Source organism: Tauraco erythrolophus, chromosome 24 (assembly GCF_009769465.1).
Source record: "Tauraco erythrolophus isolate bTauEry1 chromosome 24, bTauEry1.pri, whole genome shotgun sequence".
Lineage (NCBI taxonomy): Eukaryota > Metazoa > Chordata > Aves > Musophagiformes > Musophagidae > Tauraco > Tauraco erythrolophus.
Genome location: NC_141488.1, coordinates 6886365 through 6913575, shown reverse-complemented (window position 1 = coordinate 6913575; position 27211 = coordinate 6886365). Strand labels below are relative to the sequence as shown.

The 27211-nt window shown below is 42.9% G+C and overlaps 1 protein-coding gene across 1 annotated transcript in view; it reads left to right on the top strand.

The window, feature by feature from the left end:
• CSMD2 (CUB and Sushi multiple domains 2) overlaps window positions 1–27211 on the top strand; it is a 287646-nt gene that overhangs the window by 1860 nt on the left and 258575 nt on the right. Inside the window, exon 2 of the mRNA XM_086626228.1 lies at window positions 26000–26216. Within this exon, the coding sequence (XP_086482354.1) occupies window positions 26000–26216 (217 nt within the window). The remainder of the gene's footprint in view (window positions 1–25999; window positions 26217–27211) is intronic.

The following is a 27211-nucleotide window of genomic DNA, read 5'->3' as shown; positions in this document are numbered from 1 at the left end:
GACTTCTAGTACCTTCGCTGAGCAAATAAGGGATGTCAGTAGAACAAAGTTCCTAAGAGGCTTCAGTTCTAACCTCGCCTGTTCCTAGGGTTTGTGTAGGTAGTAATAACCAGGAGTACCCATAGAGTGGCAGTAGAGCTGTATATGAAAAACTATCAGTTAGTAGTTCTGGCTGCCTTGAAAATAAAAAGGGAGAGAGACCCTCACATCACATCAGCAGTGCTGTGTCAGTAGTCCTGCTGCCCAGTAATGTCCTCCTGAAAAATGGCACAAAGCAGGTACTCAGGTGCTGCTGTGGCTGGAGGCAGGATAATACAGCCTCTGTTTGTGCACAGAGCTGTAGGGAAGATGGTGTTTTGTGATATGTTGAAGTTTATTGTGTATGTGTAGGATGGGGGGAGAGGAAGTGGTTTGTATATTTTCCCCTTTTAGTTGTGAGGGTGCAGTAATGACTTGACAGAGCCCCAGGATTTGCAGAGGGCACTGAATTTGTCTTTGGCTGTGAGCTGATGGTGATCCATGCATGGCCTCCAAGAAATACGGTGTGTGTGATGATTCTGAAGTCGTGTTTCTTGATTGTCAAAACGAGTGGTAATGGGAACAGTGTTCTTTCCTGTTCCCTTCTGGGTAATGAGCTACATGTCAGCACTAGGAGATGCATTTGGGGTACATACTGGCCAGGTGTTTATGGGTGTGCACATATGCAATTTCTTGTGAAGGCCTATTATAAAGGAGGTCTCGATACTGTTATTTACACACTGTGCTTTACTGGTCAGCATCTTCTTTTATACTGGGTCATGGAAAGATGCACTGGCTTGAAATGTGGTCTTAATCAATTTAAACTCATTGTAGTTATCTTTTTTCTTGATGGAAAATAGCTTTTGGCAGGTTCTTCCTCTGAAGAGTGGAGGAACGGGAAGCTGTTTACGAATTTTGATGTATGTGTATATATTTATGTTGTAAATCATCCTTTTATTTTGTTGTCTTAAATCTCCACAGGATAAAGAGTGATTCAGGGGCACTTACTCTGCCAGGGAAAGAACTTCAGTATGAAATGCTCAGTGATTTCAGTGGTGTATGGTGTTGGCTTTTTTTAAAGGGATAAGGGTATGAGATATTAACTCTGAAGTGGTGGATAGTTTTTTTTTTAAGGAGGGAAGGAAGTAAATAGTCACCAGCTTGTTTACATTTGATTATGGCATGGTGAAACTAGAGTATTTTATGGCAATAGCTGAGCATATCATTTTGATCTGAGTCCTACTATCAGTGCTGAAGCAGTGGAGATATTGGTGCTGAATGGAATGAATGATTTCCGTGTACTCATTCATGTCTTGCTATTGCCTTTTGTTACTGGAAAGGAGTAATTTATAGCAAATGTTTAGATGGTGCAGGTGTTTAGAGAGTAAAGCTCTTTTCCTTGGGATCAGGCTGGCTTCTTGGTATTCAGAGAGGTTGGGAACGCAGAAGGTGTCAAGCTGCTGTACTGGCCTCCTTGCTCTTGTGACTGGGAGAAGTGTGAACCAGTCCATAGATTTTCAGCACTTCACAGTGGGGTAACACTGGTGATCCTCAGGTGGGCAGGAACAGGGTCCAATCCTTCTCTCTCCACACACCTGTATATATGAGACTGGGCCACTGTGAAGCCCTCAGGTTTGGCTGGGGTGCAGTGAATGTACTTTCTTACCTCCTCACACTGGTGTGCACACCTGTGAGTTCTCAGTGAAGAACATGTAAATTCAGCATAATTTCCTCCATGGAAGTGTGTGAGGGGTAGGGAAGGGTATGGGGAGAGCAGTCCTTGCTGGGAAGGCTGCTGTGCAGTAGCTAGGACTCTGCTTCCAAGCCTTGGATGTTTGGGTCCCAGTTCATGCTGTGGGGACCATAGGCAAGCAGTTTTGCCTCTGTTGTCTTGTTCTTTGTATTGATTAATGAGTTCATCATTTGGGGTACAAGAGGCTTGCTTCTGCTGTACAATTGTTCATTACCTGTCGCTTTGTGTGGTTTTTTTTGTCATGACCTCTCAATGCTGCTGAAGAACAGCCAAGCTCATCTTTCCTTGCTGCTGAGCTTGGTCTCTGTCATGTCAGGTACCTCCTAGGGAAATTTTGCATTCAGCTGGTTGATGGTTCCCAGCTGAGCCAGCCTGCAGTGGTACAGAGGTGGATGTCTGTTCAGGTGATCCTCGGTGGCTGCCTTCCAGTTGTCTCGGAGCTGGTGTCAAAAGAAGGTGCATGTCAAAATGGGTGTGGGGAACGTGATCCAGATGACCTACCATACATTCTAGTGGGTATGATTTTTGCTGAGGTGGTTTAGGGCTCAGGGTGTAGTTGAGGTGTTGCTCAGGTGATTTTTTTGTGGTATTCCCACTATAGAGAATGTGTCTTCTTATGCAGAACTGACTGCCTTATTAATTTACTTTCAGGGACAAGTGAAGAATAATTCTTTTTTCCTGCCTTGCACAGTTTGCTGTTAACCACCTCCACCTGTGCTCCAGGGATTTGCAATGGCTGAATTACTGTGTGGCACTTGCTGCCTTGTTCTGGTTCCTGAGAGACCAGTTGTTTGTGAAATGCCAGATTTTGCAGCTGTGTTTGTGTTCCTGCTGATGCCTCCTGCACCCCCCTGCAAACTCCTACTTAAATTTGGCGTGGGTCTTGACCAGAGGAAGTTGTGGTGGTGATGTTGAGGGTTAGACAGGTTTGGGGGAAGGTCAGACAGCCAAACTTCCATGACACTGATGGTGTAACATCCAGCCATAGCAATAGAGCACTTGTGGAGAGGGGGCTGAAGGGTGAGTCTCATGGCTGTGCTGCTTCGTCAGGTGCAGCTAAACCCTGAGCTGGTTTTCTGATACCGAGACCCTGTTTGGAGATGGAAAGGATGCATCGTTCTCTGCCTAGATCAGCTCTGGATTTGGACTTGAGTTCTTTTTGTTAACTCTGCAGTGAACCTTCTGAACTTTGACTGCAATGCATACTTGAGGCATATTGTATGGATACAGCTGGTATAAAGATTTTGGGGAGAAAGCTGCGGTAGGTATCTTCGTGCCTATAGTATTACAACAGAAGTCTCACTAAAACTACATTTTTATCGAAAGTATCCTGAGACACAGGGCTAGGGTAATTTTTCATAGGCTTTAGTGAAATTATAAGTAAGCTATATTTAGCTGAGTGGATTTTAAATGATACTTGTTTACTATCTTCCATGTTTCTAGGCATTGAGACTTTCAGAAATACCATAAATTAGGCATAGATTTGAATTAGCCTTTTGCCCAACAGAAACAATATCAAATTCAAATGGAAGGGGAAAGTAAGACTTAAGGGCTGCAAAAAAGAAATTAATGAGTAACAACGATTCCGTCCTGCTTGAGTTGGTAAGTCCAGCATTGAGTTGTCTGTTTGACATGTCCAGCAGCCAAAAATGTCAGAGGGAACATAATGACATCTGTTGGATCTAATATCCAGATACCACCTCGGTGGGTGCAGAGGAATGGTGGGCAGGTTACCAGCATGAGGCTTTAAAGGGATTTAAAACCCTGTAATTTTTTTCTTTACCCAGAAAGACTGGCCATAGGCACAGAGATGACCTCATCAATCCTGTGTTTACTGGGGTTTATTGTCTCGCTCAGTATTTTAATGAAGTCTGTATATTGCTGCTTAGTGAAATGTTTCCCTGGAATATATTTATTGAGAACTCCAATAGGTGCACTTAATATTTGTCACCGAGATATTACAGTGCATAAGTCCAGCCAGTGAAGCTTGTGTGATACATCCAGTACCTTTGGTAACCTCTTTCAGAGTACAGGCAAACATGGAATTAAAGGGCTTTCCTAATAAAGCACTCTTAACCTCTCTCAGTGGTAAATCTGGAGTATCGAGGGGGCTCTGGAAGTGGCAGGGAAAACACTGCTGTTGCTTGGTTGGGTATCTTCTGCAAGTGCCAGGCCACAGCAGCTGTGTACAAGTCCTTTTCCACCACACTTTTCTACCCTGGTGCTTTGGAAGGAGCGGTGCCATGGTGTACCACTACTCTTCTCTGTGCCCAGGGGTGGAGAGACGGGCAGAGCTCTGCCCCAGAGCCACTTCTTCCGTGGAAAGCAACTTGCTCTGTGGAGTAACTTGCACGAGGTTGTATGGGGGTTTGTGGCGGAGCTGCAAACACATCACACCCAGCCTTAACCACAAGATATCGTTTCCTGTTTTGTTTCTCAATTCTCTGCAAAGGAGCATGAAGCTACTTTTCGTGAGCTGCTTTCAGTGCAACTACAAGGTTATTTCTGAGGCTGCCCGTGGTGCCAGTGCCTCCTCCTCAAAGTAAGCACTCGTGTTGCTTTCAATGAAATGGAGATATGGAGACAAAACAAGTGCTCGTAGCACCCACAGTTTCTGTGTTTACACAGTGTTTCTGGAGGAGTGAAGTACAGTGCAATTATGGAAATCCATGTTCTTTGCTTGCAATAAACATGATGCAGTGCAGTAATCTGCAAAATATATGTGCTGCTGCCATGCTATGCAGTGGCAGACTGATCTGATAGTGGTTAATGTGAATTGGGAAAATCCCATTGATTAAAGAAATCAAATTAACTCTGTTTCAGTCTCTTTGCTGCTGCCATGGACACAGCCAGCCAGAATGGAGACAGTGTGCTGCAGGGAGCTTGCTTGTATGTAATTTCTTTTGTATCTCCCTTGCATGAAAGTGGAGAAGAGTTTTTTGGGGTGTTTTTTCTCCCCCTTTTTCAATGTGACTTTGCAGTGAACAGTATGATGTTCGTTCTTCCTTCCCAGTCAGGTGCATTCCCTGGTTCAGTCCCTTGCAGTAATTTTTCCGTCCTTACAAGGTACAGGCATCACCAGTGTAGTAATAAACTGCCTGTTTTTTGTGTGCACATGACTGTTGTCTGCTGGATGGAAAGAGAACTGGGACTGTGTCAGAGTCCTGCTGGGGCTAGTTGTTTCCAAGAGATCAAAATAATGGTGGAGTAGGGAGATCTGGTGATCTGAGACTTTCACTAGAAGAGGAGAAGGGTCTTGCAACTAAGAGACCTGAAGCAGCTGTGGTTGCCAGGGAGACTTGTGATAGGGGAGTAATTAAAAAAATCCTTCCCTGTTATTGACTGCAAAAATCTACTTGGAAATGAACTGATGGCCCTGGTTTGGGGGAAGCAGGTACTTAGAGAATTGGAAGAGGAGGAACATGACTTGAAGAAACACCTGTGCAGCAGGTGGTATTGGTGTGTATTTATGGTGTGGTGCACTAGGCAGCTTCATGTGCAGCGGTCCTTACGTGTTTACTGTGGTGTAAACAGACAGAGGCAAGAATGTATGACCTAAACTATCAACAAGTATTGGAAATTGAGCGTTGGAGGATTGTGAAGACTTGGGCTTCCTCCTCAGTAGTCCTTGGTGACCTCAAGGCAGCTCTTTCCATCTGTAACCAGAAGGAAGTTAACAGCATCCTATATCCTGCTGGCAAACTTTTTTTTTCTCCTTCCCTCTTTGTAAGGAGGCACTGCTGCTCCTGCTTCGTTACTAACCCTAGGAGAGAAGGCACTGGGCAGGAGCAGTCTGTTTTGCTCGAAGTGCAGGGAAGGTTGGAGGCAGAGCCAGATGCAGAAAGACTTGCCCAAGGTCATGCAGCAGGTTGCTAGCAGAGCTGGGAACACACTCTAGATCTTCTCACTCCTGTGTGTTACTACGTGCTTAACAGCAGCACAGAAATGCCATGGTGTTGCTTCTGAGATGTTTTTGAGATGCTTTCTCTCTGCAGATGAGGTCTGAACTGTATCTGTGCTGTCGGATGTGAAGGCATTTTACAGTAGTTACTCTGAAACAGAGCAATTTCTCTATCCATTTATCAAAATGTCTGCAGTTCCTGTTTCAAGGCAGATAAACCAACAATGAGTATAAAATAAAGGTGTCTTTATCCAGAACACTTTACAACAAAAGAGGAGATTGGTTCTTTTGGGCTCTGGCTTGCATTAGGTCTCTGGAATGTTAAGTCTACTCTGTCCTAATGAAATGGCTTCATTTGGATTTCATCCATGTGTCTTAGTGCCACCTATGTTTCTTACAGTGTAAAGAATTTAGCTGCTTCTCAGTGGTCACTTTAGTGGGATGCAGACCAACAGGCCGTTTCACCAAACCGTGGGCACAGCTGGATAACCCTGGCCCCTTCAGTGCCTGGTGCAAGAAGTACTGAGGTGGACAAGAAAGATGAGTCAATCACAGCTAGAGAATTAACTACAACTGGGGATTTTCTGGTTCAGTGCTCTTCTGTTACTTGCACTCTTGTTGACTTGCAGAAGTCATTTAAAGCCCAGTTCTTGCTGTTTTCTGTGGCTGTTGGCACTCTCAAATCCTTGAGGGTGTGAGCCTTAGTCATTCCATTTCACTTCCCCATCTGTAAAATGGGGATAAGTAGAATTTGCAAAATCCTAAAATGATTTACAGATTTATTCTGCAGAGAGATCTTAGGATGTTTGTGAAAAGCTTTCAGCAGATACAAATTGCACTAGGTTGATTAGCTGCACAAGTCTTATGCTCTTGGTTCTCTCCCTTGATTGCATGGAGTGAATTCAACCATTTCGTGTACAATTTGGGATTAATTGTGAATGACGTTGAGGTGAAAGTTGTCAGTCTGCAACTGAACTTCAAGTAGTAAAGTACTCATGGCAAAATAAAGGTCAGAAATATAATCAAATGCAGTTTCTGTTCCAGCAAGGATTCTCACAGGTTGCTCAACTCCTGTAATTTGTGCTGTATCACTTACACAGTTTTTATGTCTTCATATTCACGTCTGTGCCTTTTAGCAAAAAGACTGCAGCGCAGCTTTTCAAAGCACAGGGTACTGCGATGTAGATGGGGAGGTAGGAGACTTGTAGCAGACTTAAGAGTTTGCCAGAAGCATCAGGAGTTGGATACTGGTCTTTATCAAGGGCAAGGTGTTGGCAGAAGGGATGGTCTGGACCTTCAGATTTTAACCTGTAGCAAAGATGAAATAGAGAACTTGTTTGCTAAAGAATTTGTTTCCTAATTATGGTGCATGTTACTTACCAGCAGTTGAGCAACTTTTAGTTAAACTAGTGAAAGCAGAGTTTGAAATTTTTTTTAACAGCATCTACATCATGGCTTTTGGAGCCAGAGGGCCTGAGGTAGAGCTTATTGCTTGAAAAGAGCAGAATGAGTGGATTTCCTTAATGTCTGAGTTGCCTTTTAATCACAAGTTTGCATTTGTTACCTCTGTGTGTGCTCCCAAACTCTTGGGATGTCATTGCTTGTGAGGAGCACTCTGTTCTAGCTGCAGTGAGCAATGCTAGCTGGCAATTTAAGCTTCTTGCAGAAAAGCTGGTCTTGCAGTTTGGAAATGTAAGGATGTTCTGGGTCTCATGCTGTTCCCCAGTCCTGCCTCCTTCATGTTCCTGTAACTCCATTATCAGCAGGATTCTTCCCTCTTCTCGTTGAAGGCAAAGGAGGGTCTGGTCCTTTGTTAGACAGACACTTGGTCTGACATTGGTGAGCAGTTAAAGCCAAGTTGGAGGTACAGAAAATGGAAGCTAATTTCTTCTGTAACAAAAGTGCAATTTAATGTTCCTTTCCCATTTGAAACACTGAATAATAATATCAAGAAAAGTGTATTTCCTCCCAGAAAGGAAATCTCCTCCTTCAAAAGATAATGAAGCTTGGTGCTTTTCCAAAGCTGATGCCATTTTTAAAGATGCTACTTGCATCTTGCAGCATATTGTTTATATCCCTCTATTGTTGTTTTGTCTCCATTAGAGGAAGGTTAGGCACTGACTGTGGACACTGGGCATCTGTCAGCAGCTGTCCTGGGATGCTTTCATTAAAGTTAAGCACCACTGGGAGGAGGACTCAGTCTGTTAATATTAAAATAATGTCCACCTACTGAAATAATAAGCGTTTGAAGGATAGGGAATTTGTCCCTGATAGTGTTGGGGCTTTATTTCTAATGTTGAGGTTAACACACAGCCTCTGAAGGCAGCAGTCCTGGGATGATCAAAGAGGGACAATCCATCACTTGTTTATGATCCCTCTGCATGGTTATTCCCTTTCCTGAGGGCTCCAGCTGCTGTTCTCCAGGCTGTGATGTGGTGGTGTGCAAATCATGCAGCTCTTCAAAGGATGGCAAAACTACTGTGTTGGAATTTCTGTACTTTGGTAGGGTATTTTTTAATGAAAATACGTTAAAAAAAAAACTATTGAAGGAGTGCTGTGTGGAACAGTCTCCATGCTGCGGACAGTATCGTGCTTAAGGGCTGGAGCTAAAGCACAGTGAAACTGTTGTGGCTTTTTGAGTGAGGTTCTCAGGTCTTGATTGTGAAGACAGATTGTCCAGTCCCTTGGCATGGGTGTCCCACAGACCGAGGTACCTTCTCTTGGTAGCGCACACAGCGCTGGTTTCCTTCCCTTGGGGGAGTTTGAGGTATGAGACAGCCCTGCAAGCCCCGTGGTGCTGTTACGTCTTCATTAACAGCTGAATTGGTTCAAACTGGGAGAAGTTGTCTTAGGAAGAAGTAGTTCATTTCACTGGATTTAAAGCACTCCAGAAAATAGCGTTTTATGGGAGGGTCTGTTGTCTGTTCCTGCTAAGTGCTGTGACAGTCTTAAATTAGAGAACAAATGATGACCTTTTTGCTTAGGAATCTAACATTGAGGGCTATTATGGGGAGTTTTTTCCTTCTTTTCCATGAGAACAGTTAGCAAATCAGACTTTTATAAGAAAAAAATAAAAATACCCAATTTGAACCTGCAAGTCGATTAAATTCACCCCTTGTTAACTCTTTGATTGAGAGCTGTGTAGATTGAAGAAGAAAGGTATTGATCTGCTGCTGGGATTGAAAACTAAGATTAAATAGAATATGTCTAAGGGTGAAAATGAGGTTTTAAATGAAAGGAGGAGGTGAAAGAAAAATAAAATAGTACAACATAATGTTAATGGTAACGGAAATAAGTTCTGAGTTTCTTTTTTAGGTAGACATAGATGGAGGTCATAGGATACAGAAGCTTTACAGAGGTGACTTGGTCTCTGCATATGAGTAGATTGATCTGCTGCAGCTAGTGGGAATTTTTGTGTACAAGTTGTGGCAAATTAGTACCTAGCACAAGAATTTTTCTAGATTGGATCAGAACAAGGTGAAAATAAGTCTGTTGTAGTATTGGAACATCTGTCAGTTGCCAAGATTGAGTTTAGACAGAGGGATGTTTATCCTTAAAACAGACCCAATAGTTTTCCGTGAAGAACTGGGGTTTGATTGTTGTATATGGGAAATTCACATGCAAATTGAAAATGTTTAACTTTTTTCTGCAGGTGATCTGTTAGAAACCTTTTGTAGCTATTTATTGTTTAGGGCATGTGGCTGTCTTTGTTTATTTGTTTCATTAGGCAAAGTGAATTGTTAACTTTTCTGTGTGCTGTGAACTTCTGGTGACTTTGGTTGATTGCTCAAGGTGACAAGTAGTCATTAGGTAATAAATATCAAGTGCAGCAATACTTAAAGGAAGTGAGTGTGAAAGTGCTGTTAACAGAATCAAGTAAAAATTGGATTTATATCCCAAGAAAAATTCCCAGGAGTAATTGCCTTCTGTTTGCCTCTGTTTGTAATTCAAATATGACGATACAAGTGCAAGCTGTTGTGATACAAATGCCTGGCAGAGGGTTTTGTTGGAAGATCTCAAAGCACTCGTAAACACACAATGCGTTCCTCTATAGAGAACGCGGGGAAATGAGAATTGTGGTAGAAGAGTGAAGAGCTTTTAGTAAGTGGAGTCTCTGCTTACTCAGGGTGATGATTTTTTTTTTATATCTGAAGATACAAGATTCTGGTCACTGCTGTGGTGACAGCTAGTTTTGCTGAACGCTTGAAGTCCTTTCTTTGTCTTCTGCAGAAGTTCTGTGTCTCTTTTCGAGGTGTGAAAAAGGGATGGTGTCCCCCCTGCAACTACCAAGAGTAAATAGCAGATTTATGTAACTTCTGTGCTTTCCATGTAGTTATAAATGTGTGAAAATATAACCAGGTTACTCTTAATGATGTGTAAAGATGTAAGTTAGACACTGAAACCAGGTGGGGAGGGGAAGAAAAAGCCTGCAACTCCCTCTGAGCTTGGGGCAGACTTATTTCTAAAGAAGAATCTGTATCCACTGTGTCATTATCTTTAAACTGTCAGTTCTCCATCAGAGTAATCATGAAATCGTTAATATTGTGAGAATTTCAAGGACTGATGCCTTCTAAATTATTAGTGAGATGAGATTTGTAGGTGGGTCAAAGATCTCTCAGGACAAGTTCTGTTCTTGCTGGCCTTGAGGGAGCGTTGAACTTCATAGATGGACACACAGCTTCATAACTAATAGTGGCAAATGAAATTGCAGGTACTTTTAAGTCTTTCCATGATGACACAGATTTGATAATGGGGGAATAGAGACTAATAACAAAAATTTATCATGAGGAAATCTTTAAATTAGGCTTTCCCTGTGATTTCGTAAGGTGGATTTCACCTTGAACCTTACTTTACCTTTCTTACATCTTTTTTGAGATAAAGGAGTCCTAACACCTGAGATGAAAATGAGTTTGAGCACAATGGATAAGCCATTTAAATGCAAATATTATTTTACTGGAAAATAATTGAAATAAAAAAATTTTTGATTTATTTTGGAAATAATAATTAGCACCTTTATAAATGAGACTGACTAGAAATGCTGTTTATGAGTGGAGTCCGTTTGCAGACATTTGTACAAACGTTTTTCATCAAATTAGCTTCCCTTTTCTGAGTTTTCATTTCCATTGCCAGCTGAGATGCGCTGCTGGGTGAAATGCCAAACTTGTGGGAGATGGATAAAATCTGAGCTTCACAAGATTCAGGAATCACAGCCTTCTACCCTGCGTCATCTTTATAGATGTCTAGACTGAAGGTGGGGAAAAGTTAAATCTTCTCTGTGTTCGTTTTACAAGTGCAGAGAGAAAATAGGAGTAAAATTTTAAGAAGCTTTTGAATCATCTTGAACGTTTTCATTGAGTCTTGGACTCCTGGGGCAAGATTTGCAAGGATATTTAGATGCCTAAATAAGTGTATACTTGCCCAGTGGGGTTTTATAAGAGGATATGTGAGCTGCAAAAGTCAGGTGTGTTTGTAGCGGCTACAAGGCATCTGCCTGCAGTTCTTAGGTTACAGAAAAAATGTTTATAAATCCGATCCACTGAAGTTCCCTTTCAAGAGAGACTTGTGTTCCTTAAATGAACTCATTTTGGTTTTATGAAATCTTGCACAAAGGAGTCACCTAATCTCTTTGCCTTGCCATGAGTCCAAGTTCCAGCTTAGTGCCTTAACCATGTGTTAAACCATTTTTTTCTTAGGATAGCTCTTGGTTTCGGATAAAAAGCGTGCAAGCTTGCGTGGTATGTTGCAAAGTCATTCTCCTGTTACCAGAGTAGGATGCAGCACTTCTCTGGCTCACTTTGAAACGTGATGCCCAAACATCACGAAGGAGACTGACAGTGGGATTCAGTTAAAAGTTATTGGGACAACTGAAAAGCCATGAAGGGGACTCAGAGGAAAACCCAGTGAGGATGGTATTCACACTAGAGACAGCACGGGAAGAATATGCATTAATTGGTTAATGCTTGTGAAGTGCTTTGAAGATGGAAATAGCTCTATAAGTGCTTGGTATTATTATTATGCTGACAATGGCTATGTAGAAGAGTCGCGGCGCTAAGGGAGCAGTCAAAATTGATTAAGAGACAATTCTGAAAGAGAAAGTTTTGAAGGGAGAAAATTACATCCCTTGAGAAGAGGCCATTCTGGCTGAATATTGGGATAACTGTTACTTCTCTGAGCTGAGCGAGTGATTTTCATGTAATGGATGGTCTGCACAAGATTCCTGGTTTCATCAGGAATTATGCAACTGAACTTTTGCAGGTAACTGCTGTTCTTTAGGTGGTTGGTGAGGGGTGGAACTGTTGGAAGCATTAGGAATCCTGGTTGTTCAGGCTTGTTTGGGTGTGAAGGTCGCATAGTGTTTAGCTTGAAAGCAAACTTGTGAAATCTAGTTTCACAAAGAACAATCAGAAAACCCTGGAGTTTCTGGATTATGAATCACAAAAGCTTCAGTGTGTATGTGGACAACTCCAGTGGATTTTTCCAGCAGGAATGAGAGAGTTGATGTGACTTTCTATAAGGTATTGAGGAACCTTCATTGGAATGATTGGAGTAGCCTGAAGTCCTTTGCACAGGAGAAATTCAAACTGGAATGGTTTGAGGTTGGCAGGGGGAATGATCAGAGAAATGGGAAGTGTGTGAGTGAAAGCACAGGTTTAGTTGGCAAACAGGGGTTGCAAGGGGATCTCATTATCCCTATAAATACATAAAGGTCAGGTAAAAACAAAACAGGGAGAGGGACTGTTCAAGTTAACAGAAAATGTTGGTATGAAAACAAATGGGTGTAAACTGGTCGTGAATTAATTTTAGCTTGGAAATTATAATAATGTTTGTAATCATCAAAGCAGTAAGGCTCTAATGCAAATCTTCCAGTGCCAAGTACAGGACAGAAGAGCTAACATATTTGTAAATGGGATTATATGGTGTGATTGCCAAGCCTGGAGGGAGGTGGTATGTAATAACAAGGAGAGCTTCTTAGCTGTAACTTTTTATCTCTTTGTGGGTGAGATACACACACGTGGGTATATGCACACACGAACACACATCCATATATACACTTTGTAGCCCAATTTGTGGTAAGTTCCTGTATCTCTGCATTTTTCTAACATGATGACTATAATAGTGAATGTGATTAAGGAAAACAAACCTAGGAGACTTAAACTGGCAAATAGTACTGAAAATTTAATTTGCTGGAGACTTTGAGCACAGGCTTAGCAAACTTAGGCAAATGTTCACGAGTCCAAATTCTTCAGTTGCTGTTTCTGCATCTCGTCCAGCCTGTCTGAACCAGTCCCACTGTACTGCTCATCCGACAGTCTCACTCGTGTTCTGTTGTCATACTGGAAGCAGAGTGAGACCGTCCTTTCTAACCAAGATTTCTGTGTCCTCTATTTAACAAAATCCCATTTGGTGTGGAAAGTCTTAAACTCAACACTGGTATTAGTGATCACAGTAGGTATGGCTTTATGTTTCTACCAGAGAATACCAGTATTAAAACAGGTACTTAATGCAGTAAATGTGTCAGGTACAGACTAAGAGCAGCTCCAGTGTGCTGCCAGTGCAGCTCGTGGGAGGCTGAAGCAGGAATTGTCCAAGGTCAATCCATGGTGTGGTGAGGAAGCTGTTAGCTGATAAACCCAAGTGTTCAGCTGTGCTGTCAGGATCAAGGTTTTTTGCTTTCTTTGAATATGACTTTACTCGATGTCTGGTATTTTTGCAGCCTGTCCCTGAGGTGTGCCAGCATCAGTGCTGCCTTGAAAGGGGGATGGCAGGAGTGTGTCTGGCTTACTGGATAGCATTGGCCATGGTAATACATAGTGACTTCTGCATTTATTCCAGCAACTTGTAAGAAATGAAAGTGGGGGGTCTTGTCCCCTCAGATCTGGGGGGGCTGCAGGTGGCTTTCAGAGGGTCATATCCCAGTGACTGGACAGCGGAGGAGACCTCAGGGTGACTTGGAACCGTGTTAGCCCAGTGAGTGTGAAGCTGCTGACCGACCAGTTGTCCCATTTGGGTTCATGTTGCTGTGAATGACTCGTCCAAGGAGCACAGTGCTTGTGTTACCCCTTGTATACCTGTTTTGCCTGGTGGAGCACGGTTGCTGGGGAAGAAGAGGGCAGAGACACTGTAAGGATGCTTTTGCTTCCACGTGCAGGCTGGCAGAAGTGTTGCCTGGTGAGGCTATGAACCTCCCTAGCTCAGAAACTTTTTTTCCTCCTCGTTCCTGCAGATGTTACAAGGATAAACTGTACTTTTAAGTGGATCTGGCTAATGTGCTCTAGAACATTCTGGTTAAGATCTGTTGCAGTTAAGTGGTGAGCAGCCTGTCAGGCAAAGGGATAGACCCCATTACTAACTGATTATTTCTCCAAATGCTTGTACGTTTATCTGCTCGTTGTATTAATGACTCATAATGGCTCTAACCTTTATTCTGAGTCTTCAATTACTGCTGTTTAGGAAGCATCTCGTACTTCTGGTCCTGGAGGTGGCTAATACTCTGTCATCTAGATAAAATACTTGATTCCAAGCAGATTAATGAGAACCTCTGTTCCTGTGTGTAGTGCTAGAGAGAAGAGGCCACATCCTGTGTCCTGGAGATAATGTGGAGACACCTGCAGCCTCTGGCTTTGCTTAAAACATTACTGTTGGGCTCATCATCTCGGAGCCCTGCTGCTAAGAGGCCCTAGGCCAAAATTCAGGTCCAAATTGCGTGTGTAAACTCATTGCTAAGAAGTTACCCCTGCCTGCTTTGGTTGGGGGATGTCTGTTTTCTTTCCTCGTCTCCTCCTGCCTCTTCCAGACTACTTTCCTTGGCTTCCTGCAATGCCCAGTACCCAGCAGAAAACCCCAAGCAACTGGTGTTGCTGAATACGAAAGGCATGAATGTTGTGAAGGAAGGAAATGAGTTGTGACTCTTAGTGAAGCCATGCAGTAGAAAGCTATTTCCAAACTCTAACTAGTTGTTTAGCATTCAGAGAAATTCCTATGTATGTATAAAATCAAGGTGGTGGTTTTTCTCCCTTTTTTTTTTGTTCAGGCTGCCCTGTAAGGAAGCAGCAGTCGAGCTGTTGCATGTGTGCCTTTGCCTAGCAACTGTGCCTGGCAACGTCACGGCATCGCAGCGAACCCAGTGCTGGGGACGGAGCCGCTGGCTGTCAGGGAGCTGGTTGGAATGGTAATTTGTGATGAAAGATACTACAGCCTCTTTTCATGAGGCTTGCAAAGCCTTGTTCTTAATTTCTTGACCTTCAGGCTTCCTTGAATACCTGCAGCCAGCTTTCTGCCACTGCCCTGAAAAAATCAGATGAGCTGAGAGTTGCCTGGTAGCTAAACCTTTGTATGGTGTGTGAGGCTTTGAAACCTTTTTTTGTTATTCTTTCAGCCAAGTCACATTGCCTGGAACTTGGAGGAGGGTCAACTTGCATGTGAATAATTCCCATGACAGCCAGTGCACCATAATTTCAACTGAATCTGAAGCTGCTGTGTATAACATCCTCCTGCAGTAACAGAGGGACACAAGAATTAAAATACGTAATGTCTGCACTAGGAAGTAGGTCTGTCTTTCTTAGGAGCAACTCTGGGGGAGAAACCTGAGAGTGTGCTTCAAGCATAGCCAGCTGTGGCTGCTTAATTTGTTTTTTAAAGTGCTAAAAGCTCTTGTCTCTTCCTAGGGTGTTCAGCTTGGAGCCTGTTTGCTTGGAGTTTTCAAAATCTTAATGCATGAGCTATTTCAGCCAAGGTTCCTTAAAGCCCCATTAAAATAAGTCGACAGTAACTTGTGAAAAAATGAGTGTCCTTCATTCTAATGCAGACAAAGGACATGAAATAAAGTACTGCTTGTCACTTACCGTAGGACAGAAGTGCATGTAGTGAGAACAGGGTACAGCAAGGAACCCTGTTGAACAGGCTGGTTTGACCTGCCTGGTGGGAGCTTGCAGCAGCAAGTGGTGAGCTCTGTTGCAGATGTGTGAATCTTGAAGGTGTCTGGATATATTGGGCAGATCAAAGAGTGTCTCTTGCTGATGGCTTGGTGTGTGTTGTTAGTGCAAGACTCCTGCCTGCTATCTCACAAGGTTTTTTTCCCTCTTGTTACCTGTGAAGCAAGTCACCAGGTTGTTTTTGTGCTCATTGAGGTGGGGTGGTCATTTCATGCTAAAGAGTGCTGATGAGAGGGACAGATGAGTGAGGACCTTCTGTAACCAGGCTTGTCTCTGGCATGGGTTTTCAGTCAGCAGACATGTTCACGCTGTGTAACGCAGTAAAGTGCTAGAGATGCTCCTCTTGGTACTGACAGTGCTGCTGTTTGGGTGGCACAGGGCTCTGGAGAGGCCAGCTCGAATCCTGCTGTGTTACAGCTGTGTTCACACTGGTGTGCTCAGGCTGCAGTCAGGCGTGGTGTTCTGGACACCACTGCCAGGGTCAGGCTTCCCTTCTGCCAGCAAAGCTTGCCCTGTTGCATGCTCAGTAGCTTGGTTGCCCCTCGGAATTGTAGGTCTTGTTGACATTGTCTGTTGACTGATTCCATGAGTGGTTCCAGCTTTGGTTGCAGTAGCCTAGCACTCATGCTGGGCTCTGTAGTCTGGCTCCACGTGTGCTCCAGATTCTCCTGTATTCACTGGGAATGGCTGTGTGTTGTATGTAAGTGGAACTCAGCAACTGAACTGGGTGTGTTTCATGATTTAAGTGCAGTTCCTTTGCCAGGTGCTTCTCTTTCAGATTTGAGGATGTGAAAAATGTGCTAATTCCCTTAGGAGTGGAATGGGGAATATCATCATCCTTTTGCAGAGAAAGCACAACCTGGAGGTGTGGGGGGTGTGAGACGTTCCTGGTTCTGTGTTCAGTACTAACTGCAAGCACTTCTTGTAGCGATGCCACTGCTTTTGATAGACACGATGCTTGTTGGATGGGATGGAGCGGGAAGAAACAGAGATCTTCAATTTATATGAGGAATCTTATTCTTGAGCCCCTTACTCTGGTTTCAGGCTAACACAGGGAGATGCTAGTGTGGCAAATCTTCACAAGTATCTATGCAGATAAAGCTCAACTCTGCTTAAAGCAGGCTGAGCTGTAGTATATTTAGTCTTGTTGGCAAGATTCCTGTGCTTTGTTCAGTCTTAAAACTTTGTCCATTAAAAGGTTCAGGGTTTTCTTTCTGTGTACATTCCTTGCATCAACAAAGTTCTGCTTGCGTGGCTAAACTCCATCTCTGTAGGTCAGTAGAGCGTGGAAACAATCTCTTTGTGGCACAGTCAGAACAGGCAGAGCCCACTTCACTGCTTTGGCACATCCATGTTTCCAGAGCCTTCCAGATGAAGCAATCCATGTGGTCTTTGTCACTGTGTTTTCAAGGAAGATGGTGAAAACTGAGATTTGGTGAAAAAATACTGAGGTATACTGTGTTGTGGAGTAATTGGTGATTGAGGAATTTAAATTCCTCATTGGTATTGGCCAAGCAAAGTTTTTTAAGTATGTTTGAAATGTTTCCTGAGGTTGTATCCATTGCTATCCATGGATGCTGGCTCAGGTGGTGTATGAAGCAGTTTGCCTGCCTGTGTCTCTCCAACTAGCTGACTTGAGTTAGTACAAATAAAATGCAACATTTTTAAGATCACTGCTGTAAATAGTCAGGAAAATACATAGTAGTTAATGTGTCTTGATGAACACAGACTTGTCTAATACTGACTTTGATACTGCTTATATTAAGAAGAATGTGTTACCAGGGATTTTCTAGGTGCTTATTAAAATAACTCCAAAGTAATTTTTTAATATCTTTTTAATATTAGCCCTTAAGCCCTTCTGCCTTCCCTTCTAATAGTAAAACAGAAGGGAATCCATCTTCCTGTCCTCTCACTATGTGCAAGTCTTTACTTCTGAACACTCATCCTGTTTTCTAGCCTGCTCTGATTCTGTTTAGATTGTAAGCTTCACAGATGGTTAAGTGGTATATAAATCTGCAGGAGTGATTGAGGAAGATCCAGCAGGCACCTGGGGAAAGCCAGCATGGCACTCTACTGTCTCTTTGATAACCCAACAGGAGTACGTGCTGTGCTGTTCACTGCAGAACACCTCAAGTTCTTACCCGCTACGGAACAGGTAGTGATTTTTGCATCCCCCTTTGATATCAAACTTTTTATTAAAAAACAAAGCAAAGCCATAACCTGATGAGGCTTTTAATTGAAGTCCCCTGTTTCCAGGTCATTCCAGGGTAGGGATGAAGCTGGCAGGGGCCAGCCTGTGTCGGGTCCGCATGCCGTGCTGCCCTCCTTCTCTCCCTCTCTGGAGAAGAGGACTTCAGCCTCCAGGGAGGATCTGGCAGCTGCTGCTGTGACCGGCGTGCTCACTTAGGCAATTTCTAGCTTAACCAAATGAGGCATTTACTTCCCAGCAGCTGAAGTCTCCGGCCTCTCAGCACGTCAGGGGAGAGCAGTGCAGCTGTAAGACAGGACATATGTGCGGTGTCATGTTCTTGCGATTTCAAGTGCTGTCCTGCAGTGGCTTTTGATGTTACCTGAAATTGGACGTTTTCCTTTTTTTACAGTGTGCCAGAACTCCTTTGACCTTGCTGTTAGAAGTATGTGCCCTTTCAAGGCTCAATCCTGAAATGTAACACCAAAGTATAATAAAGCAGAAAAGACTTTTCTTCAAAGGAGTTTAGCTTGGGGTAGAGCAGGGAATGTACTGGTGGGGGTGGCAGTTGACATCCCAACCATACGGATGAGGCAGTGTTCAACTTGGGCTTAGCTGCAACTGTCCAGTTTTTGACTTCACACCTGAGGACAGATACAGAACAGGTGGGGAGAGTCTAGAACCTCACTGGGGGTTCAGTAACATCATTGAACAAGGAATCATTGAACTTGTTGGGTTCACTTACTCTATAATAGTGCTTTCCAGCATTTTTGGATCCATTGACCTCCGTGTTTCCAGTGTTAGGTGCCTTTAATTCTATGTAGGTGTTTATTGCTTTGCTAGAGACTTCAAAAGAATAGACATGAGGTTATTTTCCTTTCTTGCCTTTCACAGATGCCCACAGGCAGTATGAGCTGCAGGTTGAAAATCACCTGTCTCAGGAGGAGATGGCTGGGGAGAATAAACTGTTCTTTGAGTCCGGTGTAGGTAGGAAAAAACGCTGTGGTCTGAAGTAATAACAGGATGAATCCGGGCCAGACATTAAGGAAAGGCAGAGCTACGATGCTTTTGTCCAGGTTTTTCCTAATCTGAGGTGTGTAAGTGTCATTTCTAAGATATGTTGGAAGTGTTACATGATCACAGAGCAGCGTAGCAATGCGTGAGGATGGTGCAGTGACAGCTGGAAGCTCCAGACTTACCTTTCTTCCGTGCAAGTATTTGCAGTTTCCAGCTGTCAGGTGGTTTGGTTGGAGCTTTTGCTGGGGAGCTCCAAGGTCAGCAATGTGACTAGAAATCCCAGATGTCTATAGGAAACTCACATAACCTTCCAAGACAAAATTTGTGGTTGGGAGAGCAAAGGGGGAGGGCACGTGTGGGAAAAACTAAATATGTTAATGCAGTGTCTTTACTCCAGCATCATCATATTTGTTCCTTTCTTCTTGGGAAGCCCTTAAAATTGTTATGCTAACGTTGGAACAATGCCTGCAGGTAACAGATCTCTGCAATAACAGTGCAGAAGCCTGGGCAGCACTAAAAGGGACGAAGGGATGACAGAGTGGGAGTGAAAGGCTGTTGGACTGGAAGGGAAGTAATGTCTCTCTCCAGAGAACTGGAGGTGACTAAGTTGGTTTCAGGAGTGATATGTTTGATTTGCAGTATCACAGTCTTGTGCCATCCTGCCGAAACCTCACACGCTGCTTTTGATTTGAGGTGGATGTTATAATTCTTTCTGGACTTGACAGTAGTGGCATGAGCTGGTTTCCGATGAAACGCGGGTTCCTTGCCCTCGCGTTTTTCAGTTTATCACTCCATGTGCTCCGAAAGAGAGAGGCACTGGCTATCTGAGATGTAAATCATCACCTTGATGATGTTCTTGGCTCTGCTGGCTTTTGATTAAAAGTTATAGTTAATGGAATGTCTCTGCATTATTTATTACCCAGAAGGCTTTGATAGAAGACTGTAGGTTAAGTTAAAACTATGAAAAGGTGAATACTTAGGGAAACAAGGCTTAGATTTATGAAGTGTGAAGGTGCTTTCCCTGTTTGTTCACTTAAATTGTGTGAACAAGTCAAAGCTGGGCTATGGGTAAACTACTTACTGATGGTGATTGTCTGTAATGATTTATAAGACTACTGTGTAAGGAAGTGTAATTAGCTGCTGATAAATGATTCAAAACGGTAAACATTGGGAAAACGAACCTTTTCCTATTTAGATGGCAGATCATACAGTGTTTTTTTAAAAAAGAGGGAGTTCTTAAAGGTAAACTGTTCAATACAAGGGATGAGTTTCTGTATGTTCTTTTTGGGGATAAGGTGGTGAAAAGACCCGCGTGAAGGAGCTGGCTGTGAACATTTCACAGCCCATTCCTGACATCCCCTGTTCTGAAGCCTCTTCAGAACAGGGTTTGTGCCTTCATGGGAAGGGGAGGGTTCAGTAGGGACCTGGGGGTTGATTTGTGCTGTACCCAGTTGGGTGAGAAGCTGAATGAACCCTGTGCAGCTTCACGTGTCATCCTGCAAAGAAAGCTGGGGTGCTTCTGCACCCAGTTTGGCGGTCGTAGCTGTGTCTCTGTCCTTGAGCTCTACCCTACTCATCACAGCCTCTACACGTGCTCTCAGAGGATGCTCGAAACCAATGTCAGCGTTTGCTGTTTTCTGAGTTGTGGTCTGGTGCCTTGAAGAACTTCATGCAACGATGGTGAATGACTCTGGACAGTGATGTAAATAGAACAAACTGAGAAGTTACTGATGGTATGAGTAGGATTTGGCCCTGGTATTTTAGACCAGGATGGAATATGTGTCTGCAGCATATGGATTTCAGTTTTCTTGGGGAAAGGTGTTTTTTTTATGTTGCTCTGTTTCATTGAATGGGCTAGAAAAACACAAAATAGAAACATTTGTGCCTAAGTAACAATAACTAAAGAAAATGACCATACCAAAACCCACTGCACTAAGGAGAAGACAGCCATGTATCACCAATAGATGATACTGCTGAGAGCAAGTCAGTGTATATGATTTGATATTTGTTTCTTTTGAATTGTGCAGTGACCATGTCAGTGTTTGCTAAATCGGATTTCTTTTCTGCTGAGAAACCAAGTAGATCAACTTATATTTTTAGAAAGCACTTCAGAAACATTGTTTTCCCCCTCTCGAGTATTACTTCCTTAGCTATTAATAGGGTGTAAATCAACATAGTTAAAACACTTCCTTGGTTTACACCGCTGTGGATGTGACCTGGTAGGTTTAAGGAATTGGAAATTGGTGGAAGATGATGTTTTGTACCCATTTCCTTTGCACTTGTAATGTCAGACAAAGTCTCTGTTTATTATTTAGTTTCTGACAACTTGGTGAAGATTTGTAGTGACAGAATTTGAATGTACAAGTTGTCTCTGAGTCTGTAGAGCTGCTGAAATTCTATGTCAAGTGATGAAACCCAGTCCCAGCCAGGGGCTGGGAGGGTACGGCAGCCAAGGCAGCTCACTCCTGTGTGTAAGCGTTGCTTATTTGAAGGAAACAACGAAATTCTGTTGCTACGAATGTGCTTGAATAACAGTCTCCTCTTTTGTAAATGTAGCCTGGCTTTTGATCAATGCACAGTGGCCACCATGACTTGCCACTCTTGAGACATCGAAGACATAAGAACCAGTTAATGCTGCCCACGCTGTGGTCATTGGAGGGTGAACTGGTTCTGCTCCAGAACTCCACTAGCCACGTTGCATTAAACAGAGGCCACTCTAAAGCAAGAGTGGCTGATGTGAGAACGTCCTTGTATCTCTAAACAAACTCAGATTTACGGTGGAGATAACCCCCTGCTAGCTTCTGTCTCCAGTCATGTAGCTCGTACCACCAAAAGACGTCTTGGTTGTTGAGTACAAAGACATTTTCTACCCTCCTTGTGGCAAGAGGCTGGTTGATACTTGGAAAGAAGCTTGAGGGGTTTCCAGCTTTCCCACTTAAGCAGGAGGCAGCTGTATTCAGCTGATGTTTGTTTTTTGGTTAGGTGTCCAGTCACGTTGAGTCTTCGTGGCGTGTGGATTAACTGTGTATCGTAAAATGCCTCCGGCAGCCCATGCTTCTGTTAGAAATGCAGTTCTTCTATGAGCATATTGCAAAGTAAATATTTCATAGTTTTGCTTGTGCATATGAGCCAGAAGTGAAGCTGATTAATCTGTTTACATTGTTCAAGCACCGCATATTGCACAAAACAAGTATTGTAAGTTGAGACTGGTAAAGCTGACTTAAACTCTATCCTTGAGGAAATGGTTGTGCCCCTGGATAAAATTGTTTTTCTACAAAGCCCCAAGCCTTCCACAAGCATGAGTTTCCTCGGCTTGTGCTTTTTTCCTCTCCTCCTTAGATTGTGATCTCTTTGGAAGAAAGGCTCTGTCCACCAAACAGTGCCAAGTATGATAATGCCTTCGTCCTTGTCTGGAAACTTGAAGTGCTACTGCAATAAAATTATACTGATGCATTCATTAAAAAGAAATACTCTCATAATAAACCACTTTCCAGAATTGAAAATAGCAAGTTGCACTGGCAGAGTACAAGTTAGAATTAGCTCCGTTCTCAGAGTGGTCATCTCGTCACAAAACAGGACACATGCCCACAAATGCATATCCACTGATGAGTTTTGTGTTGGTGTCGTGCCTTCAAAAAGCATGAGTCCATGAGTAATAGTGGTAGAAGCTGGAATATCTGCATAAATATTTACAGTGCCACAGTGAGCCTGCTGGTGAGTGATACCTGATCCATTGACTTGTGTTTTTACCTTTCTCTGTTGTAGCTTTTGAGAGGAGGGGGAATGCGACCACTCTGGAAGGGTTGTAATTCCTCTAATACCAGGACTGATGTTAATCTGCAGTGGTGGTAAAGATAGTCCCTGGGTGGGCACAGCTTGTCCTGTTGCTGCTGGTGTTTCTTTTGGTGACCTGGTGTAGCCCGTAGAACGGAGATAAAGGACAAGGGAGGTGCTTGATGGCTCCGTGAGGGAAGCTGCTGCGTTCCTCTTGCTTGAGTAAGGTGTGCCAAGGTGCCTCGTGTCACACCTCTGGGTTGGAGAGGATGCTCCAGAAACTTTGGAAAAAATACCGTCCTCTGTCAAACATGAATTCACCTGGAATTTCATAGCATGGACTCCAGCATTGTCCTTTCATACCTTTCTACTTAATCGTGCTCCTGGGGCAAAGGGATAGAGAATTGTTTTTGTGAGTGTTCAGAGGAGAAATTGAGTGTTTCCTTCTCGTGTACTTTCGATAAGGTTTTGTCAGTCAAGCCTGAGCTGAACTAACTCAAACCTGAAAGCAAATTACTGGAGTATGCATAAATTCTCTTGGGCTTCCTGCATCTCTTTGCTGTGCCTGCTGACTTTTTCCAGCAGTGTCCAATATAAATGAAGTTCCCTACTATTATGGTTGATGAAGAATATATTGCTTTCTAGATTGTCAGCTTTTGGGAAACTAATTTTTGTTTGCAATAAGCAATTTTCTTTTAGCTGTGTCCTAAGCACATCTTGGTCAGAATCACAAACACACAAATGTTTCAGTAGATTGATTTGATAATGTCATAAAACTGTATCCTATTTTTCTATTTATTTGTTTTTCTTCAGCTGGGTTTAAGAGTATGTACACTTTTCTGACTTTTGTTTATTTGTTTTAATTGCTGTTTATGCAAGGACAGCCTAAATTTATATTGCTTCTAAAGCTTGTTGCCTTTCATATGACCTTGGAAGCATTTGGAATGATGTCTCTCTGACCTTGGATTTATTTTCTGAACTTCATGCAACATTGGTAGCTTTTATACCATCAGCAAATGGAGAGATACAGCCTCTTTAATTTCATAATTTCCTTAAATTGTTCTGATGATATTTACTTATGATGAAAATAAAAAAACGTGCAGTAGAGTCAGATTCAGTATCCCCATGGTGCCTATTGAGTGCCAGTCTGGTTGAAGAAGAGATGGTGTGATTGAATTTTAGGCAACCGAAGCTTGTGGATCTTTGGCAGTCTCCAAGTTATTAAACCAAACCAGGCTTAATTTTACCACTCTAACAGTAGTATTCCCAGTCCCATGCAGTTTTCTGGCACCGAGTTAATGCATCCTTTCAGTGAACTCTCCAAATAAATGGAACTGAAGTGGAGGAGGGAGGTAGATTTCACTCTTGTATGTATTATGTATTGACTAAATGCACTGAGGCAGATGCCAGGTGCTATAGAAATGCAAAGTATTTAGTCTGCCCTTGCTAATGAGTTATGTGCCTAGCTCAGTTTTAGTCTCCTGTGGATTATGGGGCTGTCCTAACTCTCACTGATCTAATAAACACGATACAAAAAGATTCCCTGGGTAGTAAATAAGATTAACCATTTTAGATTCATGAAGGTGTGAACTTCCTCTTGCAGAGAGAAGTTCCCCTCAGTGTTTTTGCACCAAAGTAGGTCAATCTAATTATAATTGGCTTTAATTGGGTACTACTCTGCTGTTCTTCACCTGTGGCTGGTTGGCACTCAGAAGTGCAAATGGCATTGCTGCCTTTGAAAAAAGCAATGAGAAATCAAAGAAGTAATTTCTAATCTAATTCATTTCATCTTGAAAGCCTTGGTTAAGCAGGGATGAACAGTAAGAAAAGCCAGAGCAAACGCAGGCAGCAGTGACCAGCAGCTCTGGTGGTGGCCATAGGGTAAAGGTGAAATGCTGTTTATGGTTTCATAGCAGTTACTTTGCAAATTATCTGGAATTTTGCTTTGGTGTGGATGAGTTGTTCCAGTAAAGCCAGTAGGAGTTATACCAGTTTGTTTGGGGTGAATTTTTCTTTGTGCCCCAAAAGACCTTTGGGTGTGTATTTACGTACTTGTTTCCCCAGAGAAGAAAATCTCATATCCTGAAACAGTATATCATGGCAGTTGGTCTTGATCTTTGGGATGGAGTGTTCACAGGTACTGCTTTGGGGAAGGAGAAATGGATTTGAGGGAGGTGTTAAGTATTTAGCTGGGGGTTACAGGACTGGGCTTTCATTCTCAGAAGATACAGCTCTACAGGAGCTCCATAGGAATACTGATAGGAAGATGTTTGCTGTGTGTTGAGCTTGCAGGAGGAGCTGAAACCTTACAGAACTGGGTGAGAGAAAACAGAGCAGCCTGAGAAGGCTGGGGTCTAGCCAACAATTTCTTTCCGGTGTACCCCATCAGGTCTCGTAGGGTTCTGCAATGTCACTGGCGATGGCAGCTCTTGGCTCTGGGCCACAGTCTATATTGCTTTGCAGTGGTAGTTTCCAGTTTGGGGTTTGCAGACCAGAGACTGAGTGAGAACATGTTTTTTCCTTATGGCAGCTGGCATGGCAGGGCCCTCTGTGAACACCACTGGCTCTTCTCCCTGCCAGCAGATAGTTTCAGCCTAGTAAACAGTATTTACCTGAGAGAGTGTGGATGGGGAAAGAAAACTGCTGTTCTGAGAAATTGCAAAGATTTGGGGCTGTGTGTTTTTTTTATTCCAAATAACTATTCAAGAATGGTTTGTTTGTTAAAGCCTTTGAACTGTGTCCTGCTCTTTATGGAGTCAGGACAACTTTAATTTATGATCTCTTGCCATTCAGTTTTCATGCTGTCTTTTCCAGGCAGACTACTCATTTGGTGACTCAGTGCCTCATTATGTATTATGTCCATGACAGTTATTTGGCCTTTCAAGGTGAGGGTTGGTCTGTCTCTGCACTGTTGAGCCCTGATCTTAGCCAAATCTTCTATCTCTTACTCAAGTGAAACTAAGAGTAGTAGAGATGGTCAGCTTTGGCATTCATTCTGTTTTGTGGCTGTTGTGCCCCTCGTGCTTGAAGTACCCAGCATGGCCAGGCACTCCTGAAACGTGTTAAATCTCTGAATGCACAGTGTATAGTGAGGAGTATGTTGGGCTTTGTTGTGGGCTGTGAAAGGATGTCTTGAGTGAGCATCTGTTTCCCAGTTGTGGTCAGCAGCTGCTCCAATCCAGCTATAATTAGCCTGTTATGTTTACAGGTAGAGGGAACAGAGCCTGAGGTGGGTATCTGGGGTCCAGACTCTTGCAAGGAGGACAAAGATGCTGCTTTAGATTTTGCCTTATCTGTTCCTTGGGACCATGAACTGAAAAGAAATTCAGTGGAAAGAATGATCTGTGTTGGTGGTGAAGATACTAAATGTGAATCCTACAGTATTTGACTTGTACTTCTGTCTTTTCTCTTGCCAGCCCAGAACTGCAGTCACATTTTGCAGGGCCCAAATGGGACGATACAGAGTCCAGGCTTTCCCTATGGATATCCAAATTATGCAAACTGCACGTGGACAATCACTGCTGAGGAGCAGAACAGGATACAGCTTGTTTTCCAGTCCTTTGCCTTAGAGGAAGACTTTGATGTATTATCTATCTACGATGGACTGCCTCAGCAGGGGAACCTGAGAACAAGGTACATTGTTCATACCAGTGATATTTATAAACATGTTCCCATTTCTGCCACTGGGATTAAATCTAGACTGGAGGTTTATGCTGCAATAAACTGGGAGTGCTTCTTCATGAGCAGTTCTTCCAGTTGTTTTGATTTCTTATCTCTGATAAGGTTTGAAATGTTTCTCTGAATGCCTGACAGATTTATCAAGAGTCATTCTAGACATCCAGAGAAGTTAATTAGAAAATGGAGCAAGAGGGAAACAGAGCTAATGTGCAGAGGAGCTTCCCTCGATGCAAAAGAGATTCTCTGAGTGGGAGGATGGATAATGGGTTTCAGTTTATAGCTCTGCCAAATGCTCTGTGGGTGCATTTGGGTAATTCCCTAACTTGCAGTCTGTTCTCCACCTGGGCAGGGGTGATATTCTCTCACATCTGACTAAACTGTTGGATCTTTAGGGGTAAGGAGTTATCGAGTAATATAGCTTAGTATGGAGGCTCTCCATGGATTCTGTTCTCTGAGACTTTCAGGTACCATTCTGGTATTAATAAAAAGTTAAATGAGATGCTGATTCTGAAAAAATAGTGTATTGCTGTGAAAGCAAATGTTATGTGACATGCCAGACTTCTGCATTTGAAGGAGTCATGATCTTGGACCTCTAGATCTGAGGCATAGATGAAATCAGCTTGGTGCCTTGTGACATGACTGTCTGATGTGTTGGCTGTTTGCAGCTGAAGTCTGACAAATATATTCAGAAACTAATAGAAGCAGTGGCAGCATCCAGTGTTAGAATCCCTAATAATGCTGTAGTCATGGACAGTCCTGGAAATTAATTTTACTTCAAAGTGCTTTAGGACAGATCCTTTGACCTCAGTGCCTTGTCTAACCCAACTAGAAAGTCTGAATTAAACACTGGTGAAAATCCAGCTCTTCATGTAGATGATTTCAGTTATGCAAATAAATCATATCTACGTCTTGTAACTGTTCTGGAGAATCATAATTATGGGACCTCGTCA